Source organism: Hyperoodon ampullatus (assembly GCF_949752795.1).
Source record: "Hyperoodon ampullatus genome assembly, chromosome: 9".
In the NCBI taxonomy this organism is placed as follows: Eukaryota; Metazoa; Chordata; class Mammalia; order Artiodactyla; family Ziphiidae; genus Hyperoodon; species Hyperoodon ampullatus.
This window is the reverse complement of record NC_136922.1, coordinates 79438844-79453910: the sequence shown is the minus strand read 5'-3', so window position 1 is coordinate 79453910 and position 15067 is coordinate 79438844. Positions and strand designations below refer to the sequence as shown.

General features: G+C 37.9%; 1 protein-coding gene across 3 annotated transcripts in view; it reads left to right on the top strand.

Moving 5' to 3' along the window:
• TSPAN12 (tetraspanin 12) overlaps positions 1–15067 on the top strand; it is a gene marked incomplete at both ends in the record, with an annotated part of 63960 nt that overhangs the window by 42110 nt on the left and 6783 nt on the right. For 2 of the 3 annotated variants that reach the window (XM_079710894.1, XM_079710893.1), the window contains one exon: positions 3773–3916. The exons of the other annotated variant lie outside the window; for it this stretch is intronic. In XM_079710894.1, coding sequence (XP_079567020.1) covers positions 3773–3916 — 144 coding nt within the window. The remainder of the gene's footprint in view (positions 1–3772; positions 3917–15067) is intronic. 3 annotated transcript variants of the gene reach the window in all.

The following is a 15067-nucleotide window of genomic DNA, read 5'->3' as shown; positions in this document are numbered from 1 at the left end:
AACTGATGCTAAAAACTGTATTTATTTATTGATTCTAACATAGAGGTTGGAGTATAGGCTTGAGAAAAAATAGGCTCCACCGCCGGCTGGTCTGTGATCTTGGCAACTTACTTGTCCTGTTCCTTAGAGCCTCAGGTTCTGCTTATGTAAAATGGTGGTGGAATTTTCCGGTTTGACAGCATGTTAGAAGAGTGGCCCCATCTCACAATGTGGCCCTAAAAGAGGCAGCAAGACTCCAAGGAGATGTAGACCATAGTCATGTGTGGCTTAAGAATGGGTTTGCTTAAGGGAGTTTCCAGGAAAATTTTCAGTATCAATTCAGTATCTTCTATTGATGAAGAAAAACAACTATGTAAAAAGCAACAATATCTCAGTGACTTATTAAAATAAAAAAAAAGCATTTGGCACAGAACATGCTATGCATAAGTTATTTGGAAAAGTCATTTGTGTGGAGCACCTCACTTCCTGAGAAGGCCAGATAAATGGGCTGTTCTATTGTGGATGGAGTGAGCGTGTTCCAAGAACTGTCCTCCTGTCAGCAACACAGAAAAACACATGACATTAGAAAATGAGAAGTAGGTTTCTTCTGCGTGCAAGGATTTAAAAAGACTGACTTAGAAAGGTAGTAGTTTATGATTCTTAGAAAGTGGTCATTTTACTACATGTATTTTTTATGGATACTCAATGACTTATGTAAGATACATGATGTTAAAAATAAACAAATGGGACCTAATGAAACTTCAAAGCTTTTGCACAGCAAAGGAAACCATAAACAAGACCAAAAGACAACCCTCAGAATGGGAGAAAATATTTGCAAATGAAGCAACTGACAAAGGATTAATCTCCAAAATTTACAAGCAGTTCATGCAGCTCAATAACAAAAAAACAAACAACCCAATCCAAAAATGGGCAGAAGACCTAAATGGACATTTCTCCAAAGAAGATATACAGTCTGCCAACAAACACAAGAAAGAATGCTCAACATCTTTAATCATTAGAGAAATGCAAATCAAAACTACAATGAGATATCATCTCACACCAGTCAGGATGGCCATAATCAAAAAATCTACAAACAATAAATGCTGGAGAGGGTGTGGAGAAAAGGGAACACTTTTGCACTGCTGGTGGGAATGTGAATTGGTACAGCCACTATGGAGAACAGTATGGAGGTTCCTTAAAAAACTACAAATAGAACTACCATATGGCCCAGCAATCCCACTACTGGGCATATACCCTGAGAAAACCATAATTCAAAAAGAGACATGTACCAAAATGTTCATTGCAGCTCTATTTACAATAGCCAGGAGATGGAAACAACCTAAGTGTCCATCATCGGATGAATGGATAAAGAAGATGTGGCACATATATACAATGGAATATTACTCAGCCATAAAAAGGAACGAAATTGAGCTATTTGTAATGAGGTGGATGGACCTAGAGTCTGTCATACAGAGTGAAGTAAGTCAGAAAGAGAAAGACAAATACCATATGCTAACACATATATATGGAATTTAAGAAAAAAAATGTCATGAAGGACCTAGGGGTAAGACAAGAATAAAGACACAGACCTACTAGAGAATGGACTTGAGGATATGGGGAGGGGGAAGGGTAAGCTGGGACAAAGTGAGAGAGTGGCATGGACATATATACACTATCAAACGTAAAATAGATAGCTAGTGGGAAGCAGCTGCATAGCACAGGGAGATCAGCTCGGTGCTTTGTGACCACCTAGAGGGGTGGGATAGGGAGGGTGGGAGGGAGGGAGATGCAAGAGGGAAGAGATATGGGAACATATGTATATGTATAACTGATTCACTTTGTTATAAAGCAGAAACTAACACACCATTGTAAAGCAATTATACTCCGATAAAGATGTTAAAAAAATAATAATAATTATCAATATTGGCTCATCTATTATCACACATGTACCACAATAATGAAAGACGTTAATAATAGGGGAAACTGGTGGGGGGTGCCGGGGGTAAGTACAGGGGAACTCTGTATTTTCTGCTCAGTTTTTCTGTAAAACTAAAACTGCTCAAAAAAATAAAATCTATTAATTTAGATAACAACAACAAAAAAATAAATAAATAAAATAAAATACATGAAGTTAACTTATGTTTGACTTAATTGGTGATGTTTGTGGTATATTTGTGGATTTTAGAACAAATATATAAGAGGGAAATACTAAACTTTTTAAAAAAATTTCTTGGAAAATCTTAGTATTACTCATAGCATCAGTATTTCATCATTTATAGTACTCAAGATGATCTTTTCCTCTTTATTTATTTATTTTTATTTTATTATTATTATTTTTTAACATCTTTATTGGAGTATAATTGCTTTACAATGGTGTGTTATTTTCTGCTTTATAACAAAGTGAATCAGTTATACATATACATATATCCCCATATCTCTTCCCTCTTGCATCTCCCTCCCTCCCACCATCCCTATCCCACACCTCCAGGTGGTCACAAAGCACCGAGCTGATCTCCCTGTGCTATGTGGCTGCTTCCCACTAACTGTCTATTTTATGTTTGATAGTGTATATATGTCCATGCCACTCTCTCACTTCGTCCCAGCTTACCCTTCCCCCTCCCCATATCCTCAAGTCCATTCTCTAGTAGGTCTGTGTCTTTATTCCCGTCTCGCCCTTAGGTTCTTCATGACCATTTTTTTTCTCTTTAAAAATTAGATATTTAAGCAAGTGAAAAAATGTAAAATCATTTTCTGTATTTCCTTGTTTCATTTTACATAAGAAGTTCAGAATTCTTTAAAGTTTATTTTAGTTGAAATTTTGAAATGGTGGATTGTGATATTTTACAATACAGTGTTAATCCTGAGCACAGGTTGATTTGTTGGGCTACATAATTTGCAAAGCCAGTCACTCCTGGCAAAATTCTTCTTGACTGCCTGTACATAACCCTTGTTTTTGACTATATGGGAGAGTAACCGCCCTCTACCCAAGGACAGAAAGTTTTCATAGTTAATTACTCTGAATCTAATCTACATATGTCCTTAAGCAGGGTTTCTAACCTTGACCAGAGAAGGTTTTTGTTAATAGTTGGTGAAATGAGACTGAAAAGAAACAAAGACAACATAGTTTGTCTTAAATCCAACTTTACTGACACTAAAGACACATCATTTCTTCTGAGATTATGGTGATAGAATATGACAGTTTTTTTTCAAGATTCTCACTCAGTTGAATAAAAATTTGTTGACCAAACCTATGTTTACATCTCAGAAATTTTTGGAAATTTACTGGTTAATGAATCGAGTTGGGTAATCTCTGTGATGTGGGCTGTTGGCCAAAAATCTTTCTACAGAGATTACGGAAAGTTTTAATATAATATTTGAATTTGTTAAGCGGTTAAGTTGGTAACTAGGCAATATGCAAATAGATTGATCAACTATTCCCTAGTAGCTAGAGGTTTAATGTTAAATATAAGATTTCAGCTATTTGTTTTGTTAGTGTGTATTAACTTTGCTGCTATATGATCACTTGTAGAGGATTTTACATTTGGGGGGAGGTAAGACTCAGTCATGCCTGATCTGTCTTCATGTGTTATGGGCATTATTGTTCAGAATTGTTCCATTATGGAGTCCTCTATTACATTTCTGTTGTCAACAGAAAATGTGCACATATCATTAGGTGATGACAGAAGTGACTTTAGCTCTGGGTACAAATATTTAAGAAATCTAACGTTCAGTCTCCCATAAGTTAAGAAAATATTTTTGTTGTTTCTGAGCCTGACCAGTCATTCTTTTGCAGTTCAAGTGCTGTGGAGTTGTCTATTTCACCGACTGGCTGGAAATGACAGAAATGGACTGGCCCCCAGATTCCTGTTGTGTTAGGGAATTCCCAGGATGTTCCAAACAGGCCCACCAGGAAGATCTCAGTGACCTTTATCAAGAGGTAAGGCCATATGTCATTAACTTATCATGGAAGTAAAGAATCAACAACATGCCAATGCAATTTTCCTCTTCTGTCTAAATATGAGGGACCCGAAAACTTTTTTCCTCTGAAATGTGGAGAAAGAGGACAAAGCTAAAAGTTAATATAAAAATCTGAATACTAATCACATTTTAACAAAGTAACTTTGGAAAGACTAGGTTTTAGAATTAATTGGATTTTGAACTGTATTGTCTAGAACCAAGCTCTATTGCCACTTCCTAAGAGCGCTTTAAAAACAGACATGCAGAGTGTGTGACTAACTCTGGACATTCGGGAAGACAAGGTTTGCAGTTCTTGAGCAGAATGTGTATTTAGGGCTTCCATATAGACTAAAACATGGGGGTGGGGGGTGGACAAAAAACCCAAAAAAAACAAAACCCAAAAAACCCCAAAAAACCCTTCTACTCTCCAGAGAAAATGCTGTCCTCGTCTCTTCAGGTCCCCCTGCTGGCTAATGATCAGTGATGTTAGTTTTAGCTGATTTAATGAAGTTAGATGCTCAGTGGGATTAAAGTCAGTTATCAAATGGCTAAGAAACTTGCATATTTATGTTTTCGGGGAGAATTCATCAGAATCATCCGTTATTCCTTTGTTAGCAGAAGTTTTCCTATTTCTTCATTTTTAATGGTGATTTTCAAACTTTGTTAGCAGAGGAATCCTATTTTCAAATTAAAATCTAGAACTACACCATTCCAGTAGAGTAGCCAATAGCTACAAGTGGCTATTTCAATTAAAATAAAATAAAAATTGCATTTCCTCAGTTGCACTAGCCACATTTTAAGGGCTCAACAGCCACTTGGGACTAGCAGTTCCTGTGTAGGCCAACACAGATATAAGACAGTTCCATCTTTATAGAAGGCTTTATTGTAGTCTTGATCTAGAATGGAAGCTCAAAATGTAAATCAGGTGGAAGGAAAGCTGCTCAGGCTGACGGGCTGGGATCATTTCCCAGATACATCACCAGTCAAGTATCTGGGTACCACAAATCATATTAACATAAAGTAACAATTTACACCATTCATAATATAATACACACACACACACACACACACATCTGTTTTCCCCTAGAAATACTGTTATTGTTCAAAACATCTTTTAGGCTGTCTGCCAAAGTCAGTTGTAGAGATGCACGAAAATCAGTTTTATTAATTTATAGTGTAAATTAATGAATTTGAAAAAGATGCTGGATTACCCACACAAATGTTTCATTTCATTCATGTCTTAGAGATGAATAACTTTTGACTGTTAAAAAATTCATCTTAGAGGACAAGCCTTTGCCACATTTAAGGATACCCAAAATAAAGTGCTTTGGGCTCTGAAGGCAGGCCACAAAGAGGAGTGCCAAAAATCTTTAAGAGATTCAGAATTGTGTTAGTCTTTCTAGGGCAGGAAAGTACCACAAAGTGAGTAACTTAAACAACAGATATTTATTGTCTCACAGTTCTAAAGGCTGTAAGTCTGAGATCAAGGTGTCAGCAAGGTTGGTTCCTTCTGAGGCATATGAGGAAGAATCTATGCCTATGCCTCTCCCTCAGCTTCTGGTGGTTTGCTGGGAATCATTGGTGTTCCTTGGCTTGTAGAAGCATCACCCAGATCTCTGCCTTTGTCTTTACATGCCATTCTCCCTGTTTGCATCTGTCTCCAAATTTCCCTTTTTCATAAGGACACCAGTCATATTAGACTAGGGGCCCACCCTTCTCCAGTATGACCTCATCTTTACTAATTATATCTGCAAGGACTCTATTTCCAAATAAGATCACATTCTGAGGTACTGGAGATTAGGGACTTAACATATGAATTTAGAGGGGATGAAATTGATCTCATAACAAGAATTGTTGAAGCAACTGAATAACTCAGGTGTTTACTTTAAAAGATAATCAAAATACTTATAGTCATGCCTCACACTACTGGGAAGTATTGTGTTTGGATGTTATCATTTTAAACATATTATGCTTAGTAGCATTCTGGCTTTGAATGAAAAGAAATATACAAGATATTGTATATTAAATGAAGGATTATTGAGTCAGTGTCTCTGAGTTCCTCAGTGATTATGTTACTTTTTTTTTTTCTGAGTGAAAGGTAAATATTGGTTGGTGTCTGTAGTAGGGATGGTTACCTAACAAGTTCACCAGTTAAAGTCCTATTGATTTCATAAAACAGGAAATCAAGCTTAATATTTCTAAGATAATATTAGATGCAGATGTAATTGTGGATATTCAAATACATTATAACTTACCACTAGGTTTTAAAAAACAGATGATTACAGACAGACATTTATTTATTAAGATGTAAGCCCCAGGGAGAACCTCCTCCTGGGATAGTAAAACATTTTGCAGAAAAATCCAAAACCAAAAAACCCCAGAGGATTACAGTATAGATGTAAGTGTAGACATGTGAATTGAAACCTGTCTACTTTCCTAGTGTGAACTTTAATCCGTTTGTTAGTTTTTAGGAGTGGCAAGTCAATATGGGGAATTATTGGGCTACATATATAATAATTTCTACTTTCTTTAGTGATTCATACTGGTAACATGATTATAACCAGTATTGATCCTGAGAATGACAAAACATGAATGAATTTACCGTATCTTCCCACAAAGTCTGAGTATGGACAGATTCACTTCAGTTTTATTATTTAGTTGAAAAGCAGTCATTAAACATTTAATAAAATTTTTTTCTTTAAAAATGCAATTCACTTTTGCTAGTAGTATTCATAATGAGACACTTTAATTTCAGGATGTCTATAATTGCTTGTTACATGAATTTTAAGATTAAAAGAAACCACACTATTGTGCAAGTGCAAATTGATGGCCCATATTATCTTAAAAGTTTTCTCATATTTTCATCAAAAGACTTTGAAAAGCAAGTTGACATTATCAGTTATGAGATGTTCTTTAGACAGACTTCCAGCAGAGACAGAGGTTCATTATATCAGAGTAATATGCTTTTGCATTTTACAATTAATAACAGATGCTGATATTGGTAACATAGTGCATAATTATGTGCATAGCTGACTTACAAAAGTGGATCACTTAGTAGCTTTATGGCAAAAGTACAATTAAATCTATCATTAAAAATAAGACTTAATTCCACTTTGCCCAGGAGAACATACATTGCAGTGTGCCCAGAGATCATCCACCTGAAAGATGAGGGGTTTGAAAGGGTGAACAAGTGAGGGACAGCTGTTGGTATTTGGGAAATTTATTCTTAAGTAGCAAGTACTGAAAGGAGATATTTTAGAGGTCTTCAAAAATTTCAAAGTTCATCATTCTGAACAGGAACTAGACTTATTCATTGTTGCTCCAAGGGCCAGAAGTTACAGGAAGGAAATTTTGAATCAATAGACGGAAGACCTTGCTCATCAAAATCCGTCCAGTTGTGAGAAAGGTTCTCTTGTAAAATTGTGAGTGTCTCATCACTAAAAATATTAAAGTCAAGGTCAGGTAACTATGTCATTGGTGGGTAGAATGGATTTTTAAATTAAGAGTGAATCTGGACTAGACGAACTTCAAGGTCCCTTTTATCTTTCATATTCTGTAAGCTTAGAGATAAGAACTGACTTTCTTCCTGTAGTCTTTCTTCAGTAGTCTGAAATCAAGGAAATAAATCATTCTCAACCATCTGGTGGCCTGCATGGTCCCTGACCCATATGTCATATTTTATGACATATTTGAAATCTGTGAAAAATGACAGAGCGGAAATATAGCAACAATCACACATTTTAAAAACATTTCCTTCAGTGGTATTGTTGGGTTTGGCACACAGCTCCTCAAATATCCATAATGAGCTATCCACTTGTATAAAAGTATAGATTTAAAAGTATAAATTGTATAAAATCTCGTATAAAAGTATAGATTTAAAACTCCACAGATAAAACTATCTCTGACCCTCAATTTAGTTCTATCCCATTCATTCATTCAAACAGTTTTGAGTACCTACTGGGTTCCAAGTGCTATTGTGAACGCCGAAGATACCATGGAAAATATTTCAGACAAAAAACTCTCCTCCAGTATAACTTATGTTCTAGTTAGGGATATAGACATTTAACAAGAAAAAAACAGCAATAAAAAATCATTTCAGGTGGCGGTAAGCACTTTGAAGACTCTGAACAGGGTCATGTGCTAAAGAATGGCTTTACTGGTGAGGGAATTATTTAAGATAGGATGTTTAGGAACAGGCTGTCTTAGGAGGTGACATTTGAACCGAGACCAGTTGGTGAGAAGGATCCAGCCATGCAAAGATCCACTGAAGAGTATTTTTTTAGCCTAGGGAACTGCAGCGTAAAAGCCCCCCTGGAGGTGGCCTGGACCAATGATTCCTGACTGCTTCCTACCCTGCAATTTGGGACTGTTTGTGTAACCACACTCTCTAAATAGTGGGTGTGAGACTTGGCTTCAGCAAAACCTCAGACTCAGAGTTTAAGTTGGTAAAATACAGGACTGAGATGCGTCTCTTCCTTCTTTCACCTGCCGAGTTTTCCATCCTATCAGTTACTAAAGTTCTAGACTTGATTGGAGAATAAAAAGAGAGAAAGAATAAAGAAGCCTGGTAGAAAAAAAGTTTTGGTAAAACAGGGACTTCTAACCCCTTGCCCATGGACCTGTGTTCTTGGATGGGCTTCAAGAGAAAAGTGGTATTGTTGAAATTGTTTTTGATGTTTTATATGCATTTTTCAGTGAGTAGGATCCATAGCTTTCATCAGCTTTTCTTGGGGCTCCATACCTAAAAGTGTGAAGAACCACAGTTGTAGGGAATAGTTGCAGTGTTTGCTCTCAGATAGGAAATGAAGCAAAAACACCTCCTCAAAGAAATGGCACTTTCCTCCTCTGTATGCCACCTCAAGAAAAATAAATGGATGTAAACAAGCTCACAACAGGCCCTACTTCAAATGGACCAACTCAAAATGTAAAACCAAGAGGGAGAGAGTCAAGTAAAATATACTTCCAAAACCACATTTCTTTGTTTTGTAGTTAGGAGAAAAACTACTGTTAAAAGAGATTGACTGCTTCTTCAGAATAGTTATTCACAGAGGTTATGTAAGGGCCGGTCAGAAAGATGGTTTCTACGAAGCTGTGTGCCTTTGGGACACTTTTTCTTTGGATGCTTAGTCTTGATATGTTCCATGGCGTATTGGGTTTGAATATCAAATACTCTTAATAATTTCCTTTGCGGCAAATGATTTTGCTCCACACCATTTCTGCCTCTTTAGAAGGTTGTTTATTTCTTTTCTGAGTAACAGACAACCTCTACGTTACAAATAAAGAGATGAAACAGGGCAGGGGTATGAATGTGAAGGGGATGTGATCTTTCTGAGTCCTGACTTGCCGGATGAAGAACCCAGATGGTGATGGTGTGTATAGGTCTCCAATGCTCACAGATAGTAAATGGACATGCAGGGGTGCTCCCCCAGGTTAAAGCTGGGGGCAGCTCATGGTGACCATGTGGGATGGCTTGTCTGAGGTTTTTATTCTCTCAGTTGTGTATCAACCTTTCTGTGAGCTGAGAGTTAAGAATTCAGCCCTCACCCAGATTGGAGGTCCTTCCTCACCCATCTCCTTTGCACGCTGCTGTCCGTGGCAAATGATATTTGTTTTATAATCCATGTACAATTTGGGGGGGAAGTATCTCAGCCCTCAACACTTTTTATTAACACTTTTCCCCTGTCAACATCTTTGTTAGAATTAGAAAGGTGAGTCAGTACTATATGTCTGCTTTGACTAATAGAAACAACTTTTATTTTATAATTTTCACGCACAACATCCTACACATAGAAATATTATCTCAGCACTTCTGAGCCAGAGGAAGAAACATGACAGAGTATTGTGGGTACAAAAGGACATGGTGGGAAAATGGGGGTGTGGCCTTATGGCAATGTCTACCTAGTTGTGGGATGGATTATTTTTCTCCCAGGGGATCCTGCTCTTAAGCTGCTAGTGAGATTCTTCTTGGGACCAAGTAAATTTCCACACCCCAAACAAACAAAATTAGAGGCAAGTGTTGAAAGAGAAGCCCAAGGCAGGAAGCAAGAGGTAACAGCTTAGGCCCCTGGCCCGGTACCATCCAGTTGCACTGATATGAGGTTGATCACATCTGCATAGCAATGATCCTCACATCAGTGGCTAAAAGAAGAGGTAGGAATGAGATGATCTTGATTGGGACACAGGAAGGAGCCTGACACTGGGTGGGCAGTCCTTCATTGCCACTGTCTTTGCGATTGAGATGTGCAGTGAAAGCACACAGAGCGGGTAGTAGTTCACTGGGCCTCCAATCTTAAAGCTAAGCAGGTGTTAGCCAGTTTCAGAAATCATTTGCGGGGTATGGGGCCCAAAAGGGCATTTCAGGCAGAGGCAACGGCGCAGAGTTAGAGCTGGAAGCAAGACAGCACAGCGAGAGCACAGGCCTGAGGAGGGCTGGACAGGGCAGACGCTGGCTTATGAAGAGCCCTGTATGTCCTGCTAACACACACATTTTATCCTGAAGTCTGTGAGTAGTTGCCGAATGAAGCGACAAACAGGTTCACAAATTTGAGACATTGTTAGGAAAGTAAAACTGAGAACAGAGTTGTCATGGGATTCTGATTTATTAATAATGAAGCTCCATTCTCAGATAAACACACAAAGAATCTCCTGCCCAGATAGTGAACCATAGGCAGTTTTCAAGCCCAGCGGTTATTTAGATGGAATATACCTAAGAAGCTCCATTCTCAGGGTTCTTTTGTATAAAGGCAAAGACCCTCCCTCGTGCCTCTCTGCTGACTTCATTATCTCCTCCGTAACTGCTGGCAGGGATCAGGTTGACTCGGACTTGGGGTGATATCTGTTTTATCATCTGAAGCCCTGTAGGATGAGTTTGGTCTTGGTGGAGGGGGGATGAATCGCTTTTATATTCAAGCTTCACTTGATCTAATCAGGCCTTGAACTATTCTGCCAGTTTTGCTTCAGGTATACAAACGCCTTCTTCTTTTCTTTCATTCTCTTTCTCAACATAGTTCAGTTGTGAGCTTCCTATTACCTATTCAGTATTCAAGCAACTTTTCCTCTTGTGCTTTATTAGTAGAGACTTGCAAACTTTGCCTTTAGAAGGTACTGATATGAAAGCCATTATAATGTTTTGACCTGAAAAAGTACTGCACAAAGTAACAATTTTAGATCTGTGCTTAAAAAATCATTAGGTCGGCACTGTGGAGCATAAGTTGAGGTGAGAATTGGGTCTTGACGGGGGGAAATCAGGTGGGAAACTGTACAGGTAATTCACTGTGAGGGATTGTAAGGGCTGGAATTCAGGTGTGCCACTGAGGAAGGCAAGGAGGAGATGAATATGAAAGATATTTAAGAGGGAGAATGAACTGAATGATGATTGGGGTGGGTGTGGGGAGTGAGTGACAGGGAAGGTACAAGGACAAGGACACCTGACATTGACTTGGACCCTAGAGAGATGAGAAAGCTGTTCATTGAGGGGAGTGATAGGATTTGATTAGTTCCATTTTGAAAATGCTGGGTTTAGGGTTCCTGTCAAGTCCTCCATGTGCAGAAAACCAGTAGGAAGTATGAAGCTCAGGAGACAGAACTCGGCCAGAGATCTGGGGTTTGTGTGCACTACTTAGGAAAGTGCTAACTCCAGATACAATGGCTTGGATGAGGTAGGACTCTATTTCTCTCTCATGCACCACTCAGCTGGTCTAGGCTGCCAGGCAGCCCTGCTGCACAAGTTCAGCCAGGGACCCAGGGATGAGATAGCGTCACCTTTTATGACACCTGTCTTTTCCAAAGTTGCCCCTGTTTTCCTCCAGTTCCAGTCAATTGGGAGGAGGAGGAAGTAGGAAGGAGAACATCCAGTGCCTGAAGCTCTGCCCTCAGCACCTCTGCTCACATTCTCTTGGCTCACATGGCTGTGCTTAGCTGCAAGGGAGGCTGGGAAATGTGGCCTCTGGCTAGGAGGCTGTGTTCCCCTAGAAAATGCTACCTACCATGAAGAGTAGAGAACAGCCTAGAGCAGGTGGGGGAACTGTCAGTTTACAGGTGTTATCAGTGTGTACGAGGCTATACATGCACAGGAGGAGGTAAGACCACACAAAGAGATGGTGTAAGGTATGCAGCTGAGGACAGAAGTTGGAAAATGGAAACCCGTAAGGGCAGTGGAGAAGGCACCTATTGTAGGTAGAGAAGGAATGGAAAGCAGTGTCCTGAAAGTCAAAGAAGGAGAGGATTCTAAGAATGAGTTTTCCTTAGTGAGGAAACGTGGTTCAGACGTTAAGGCTAGGTTCCAAAAACTAGACTCTTTGGGTTAAACTTTCCCTCTACTCCTTATTAGGTGTGTGACCTCGGGCGAGTTTTAAACCTCTCTGCTTCATTTTTATTACCTGTAAAGTGAGGATAACCAGAGTACCCATCTCAGGTTGTTTGGTGAGTGAATTAGCATGTTTACAACCCTTAGAATAGTGCGGGCTTGTAGTGTCTACTACAGTAATAGCTGAGAGTTAAAGTAAATTAGGGATTGAAAAGTACACGTTGGATTTTTCAAATAGGAGACATATACACAGCTCTGTGAGCAGCATTTTACATACATTACATCCTTTCAGCCCTAAAACATTTCTGTGAAAGTACAGTATTATTATTTCCATTTTACAGATGAGAAATGTGAGGCACAGAAAGGCTCAGTGACCTAGTCCAATTTCATAGAGCTAGTAAGTGTCTAAACTCAGATCTATTTGATTTCAAAGCCCATACTTCAGTTAGGTACTAAAATTTCAAGATGTGGAGCACATGGTGAGAAGGAAGCTGAGTGTTTATAGATTTTTTTTCACTTCTAAACCTCAATTTTCTTGTCTATTAAATGAGATAATAATAGTACCTACCTCATTATGGTTTTATAAAAATAAATAGAGCTACTTAAGAAACCCTTAGCAAACCACTAGGCACATAATAAACACAAATCTTCAATGCATGGTGATAGCTAATGACAATAACAGGAACTTATTAACATATTTATTAGAGTAAATAGAAAAATTAGTGATCTATGATTAGATTCTTAACTAACCAAATTGCCCAGAAATTTGCTAGTAATACAGGAAAATACGCATTTTCTAGTTCTATTTGTGTTGGCTGAAGGTAGAATTTAGGTCAAGGTTTTGGGGACTTCATGTGGTTTCCCACTTTGCTTGTTTTCACACCTTCCCACTTCTTAAGGACAAATATTTAGGGGACAGAAGGGCCCAGTGAGAGACCTCTGATGAGGGCTTTGTACATGTTCTGCTCAGTGAGGCAGGGAATGCCTGCCCCTGGACCTCACCTCCCTAGGGAGAATACCACCTTCTGAGTTTGCTGAAGCTAGTTTCTTTATAACCACATATCTTTGGTGAAAATGACAAATGTTCAATAAACACAGTCATTTAAACTTGAGGATCGTGCTTCTCTAATGGGGAACTTGTGAGGATCAAATGAGATGTGAGGGCCTGTTGTTTTTTGAGATACATGAAGACTTTTTCTACTGCATTTCCTATGTATGGGTTTGGCTAACTTTACTCTTAAGAGAACAGAAAATCCTGTAGTGAATTTTATTACTTGCTGTTGAATTTTTCTTTTTTAAGGAAGGATTTATTTCCCTGCAGAGCTTATGATTATCAGTGGAGAACTTTTGTTCCAACCTCTTTAAAGCTCATGAACTCATGAACTGCTATCAATTTTAAAATAAATAGGTCTGATTATTATATATTTGTACCTGATAATTAACACAGTCATTTCAAACTTGGGAGTTATGTTTATTATGAAAAATCAATGACAGGAATATCAATACTGGCATGTATTGGCACCTAGATTTTGTTTATACTTTATCTTCATAAGCACATTAGAAGTCTGCCTAATTTTTTGATGTGGCTTGTGAATATTGAGTACCGAAAAGCCACGGGGGTTCTTCTAATTTTAGAAACTCATTTTGGAGACAGATCAGAGCATAATTTCAAGTGTATAATTTCCTCAAGTGAAATGAGGCATCCTGACATGCCTTCAAATAGATTCCAGGAAATATGGGGTTTAGTGATTTTTCTCTGATAAAAAGGTAGTGTTGTTATTTACAGTTGACCAGAATTTTAATATTGCAGCAAGTAAAGTAGACTAGCTAACTTGTCTTATTCATACCTTTGAATTATCTGAGGTTATTAATGTGGCTTTATCTAGGAAGAAAACATATTCAGGATAAATCAACTCAGAGTATTTTATTTTGAGAAAAGCAAATAAATGCAATTCTGTTCCTTCCTATTTTGAATTAAAAAACCTTTGTGAAATGGAATGCAGTTTTGAACTCTAACATTTCTATTTCCCCTTTTGACCCGCTCAACAGAAATGTTTGTTTATGCAACTAAATATCTATGAACAGTACAATAGATTACAGAGGCATATTTCCATTTTTTCTTCTCTAGACTTAGTGTCTTGCTTTTCAACAAAAACTTCTGAGTTTACAGTGAAAAGTGTAAACCTTATGCATGATTATTTGACTGGCTCAGAATAAGCTCACAACTTGTGTTCAGACTGAATTACTTCAAAGAGGGTGATGCAGAATGGACAGTAAACCCTGGAGCTGCTTCTACAAAGAATTTAAAGAGTGGCTGAGGCAGACAATTATTTTATACACAGAAATCTGGAAAAATACTGTCTTCTCAGGAAGAGGAATATTCTTTTGGAAAGTTAATCCTTAACTTTAAGTAATTGTGTAAATAGTTCATTGGAATTCAGCATGATACTTAGTATGCTGCAAGTTTCTACAGTGCCTCCTAAGTAACCAAAGAAATATCAAATTGTGTGCCTTGTAGAGAGATTTGTGCTTTTATTTATATATTTATACTTTGTATCTGTTTTTATTAAAGGATTTAATGCAACATACAACAAAAGGACACAATGGATGAATAATACAAATAAGTAGCACTGGATAAGATAAATAAGTACTAGGGATGTAATGTACAACATGATTAATATAATTAATGCTGCTGTATGCTATATATGAAAGTTGTGAAGAGAGTAATCCTAAGGGTTCTCATCACAAGGAAAAAATGTTTCCTCTTTTTCTTTTATTTTGTATCTATATGAGATGATGGATGCTCACTAAACTTATTGTGATAAT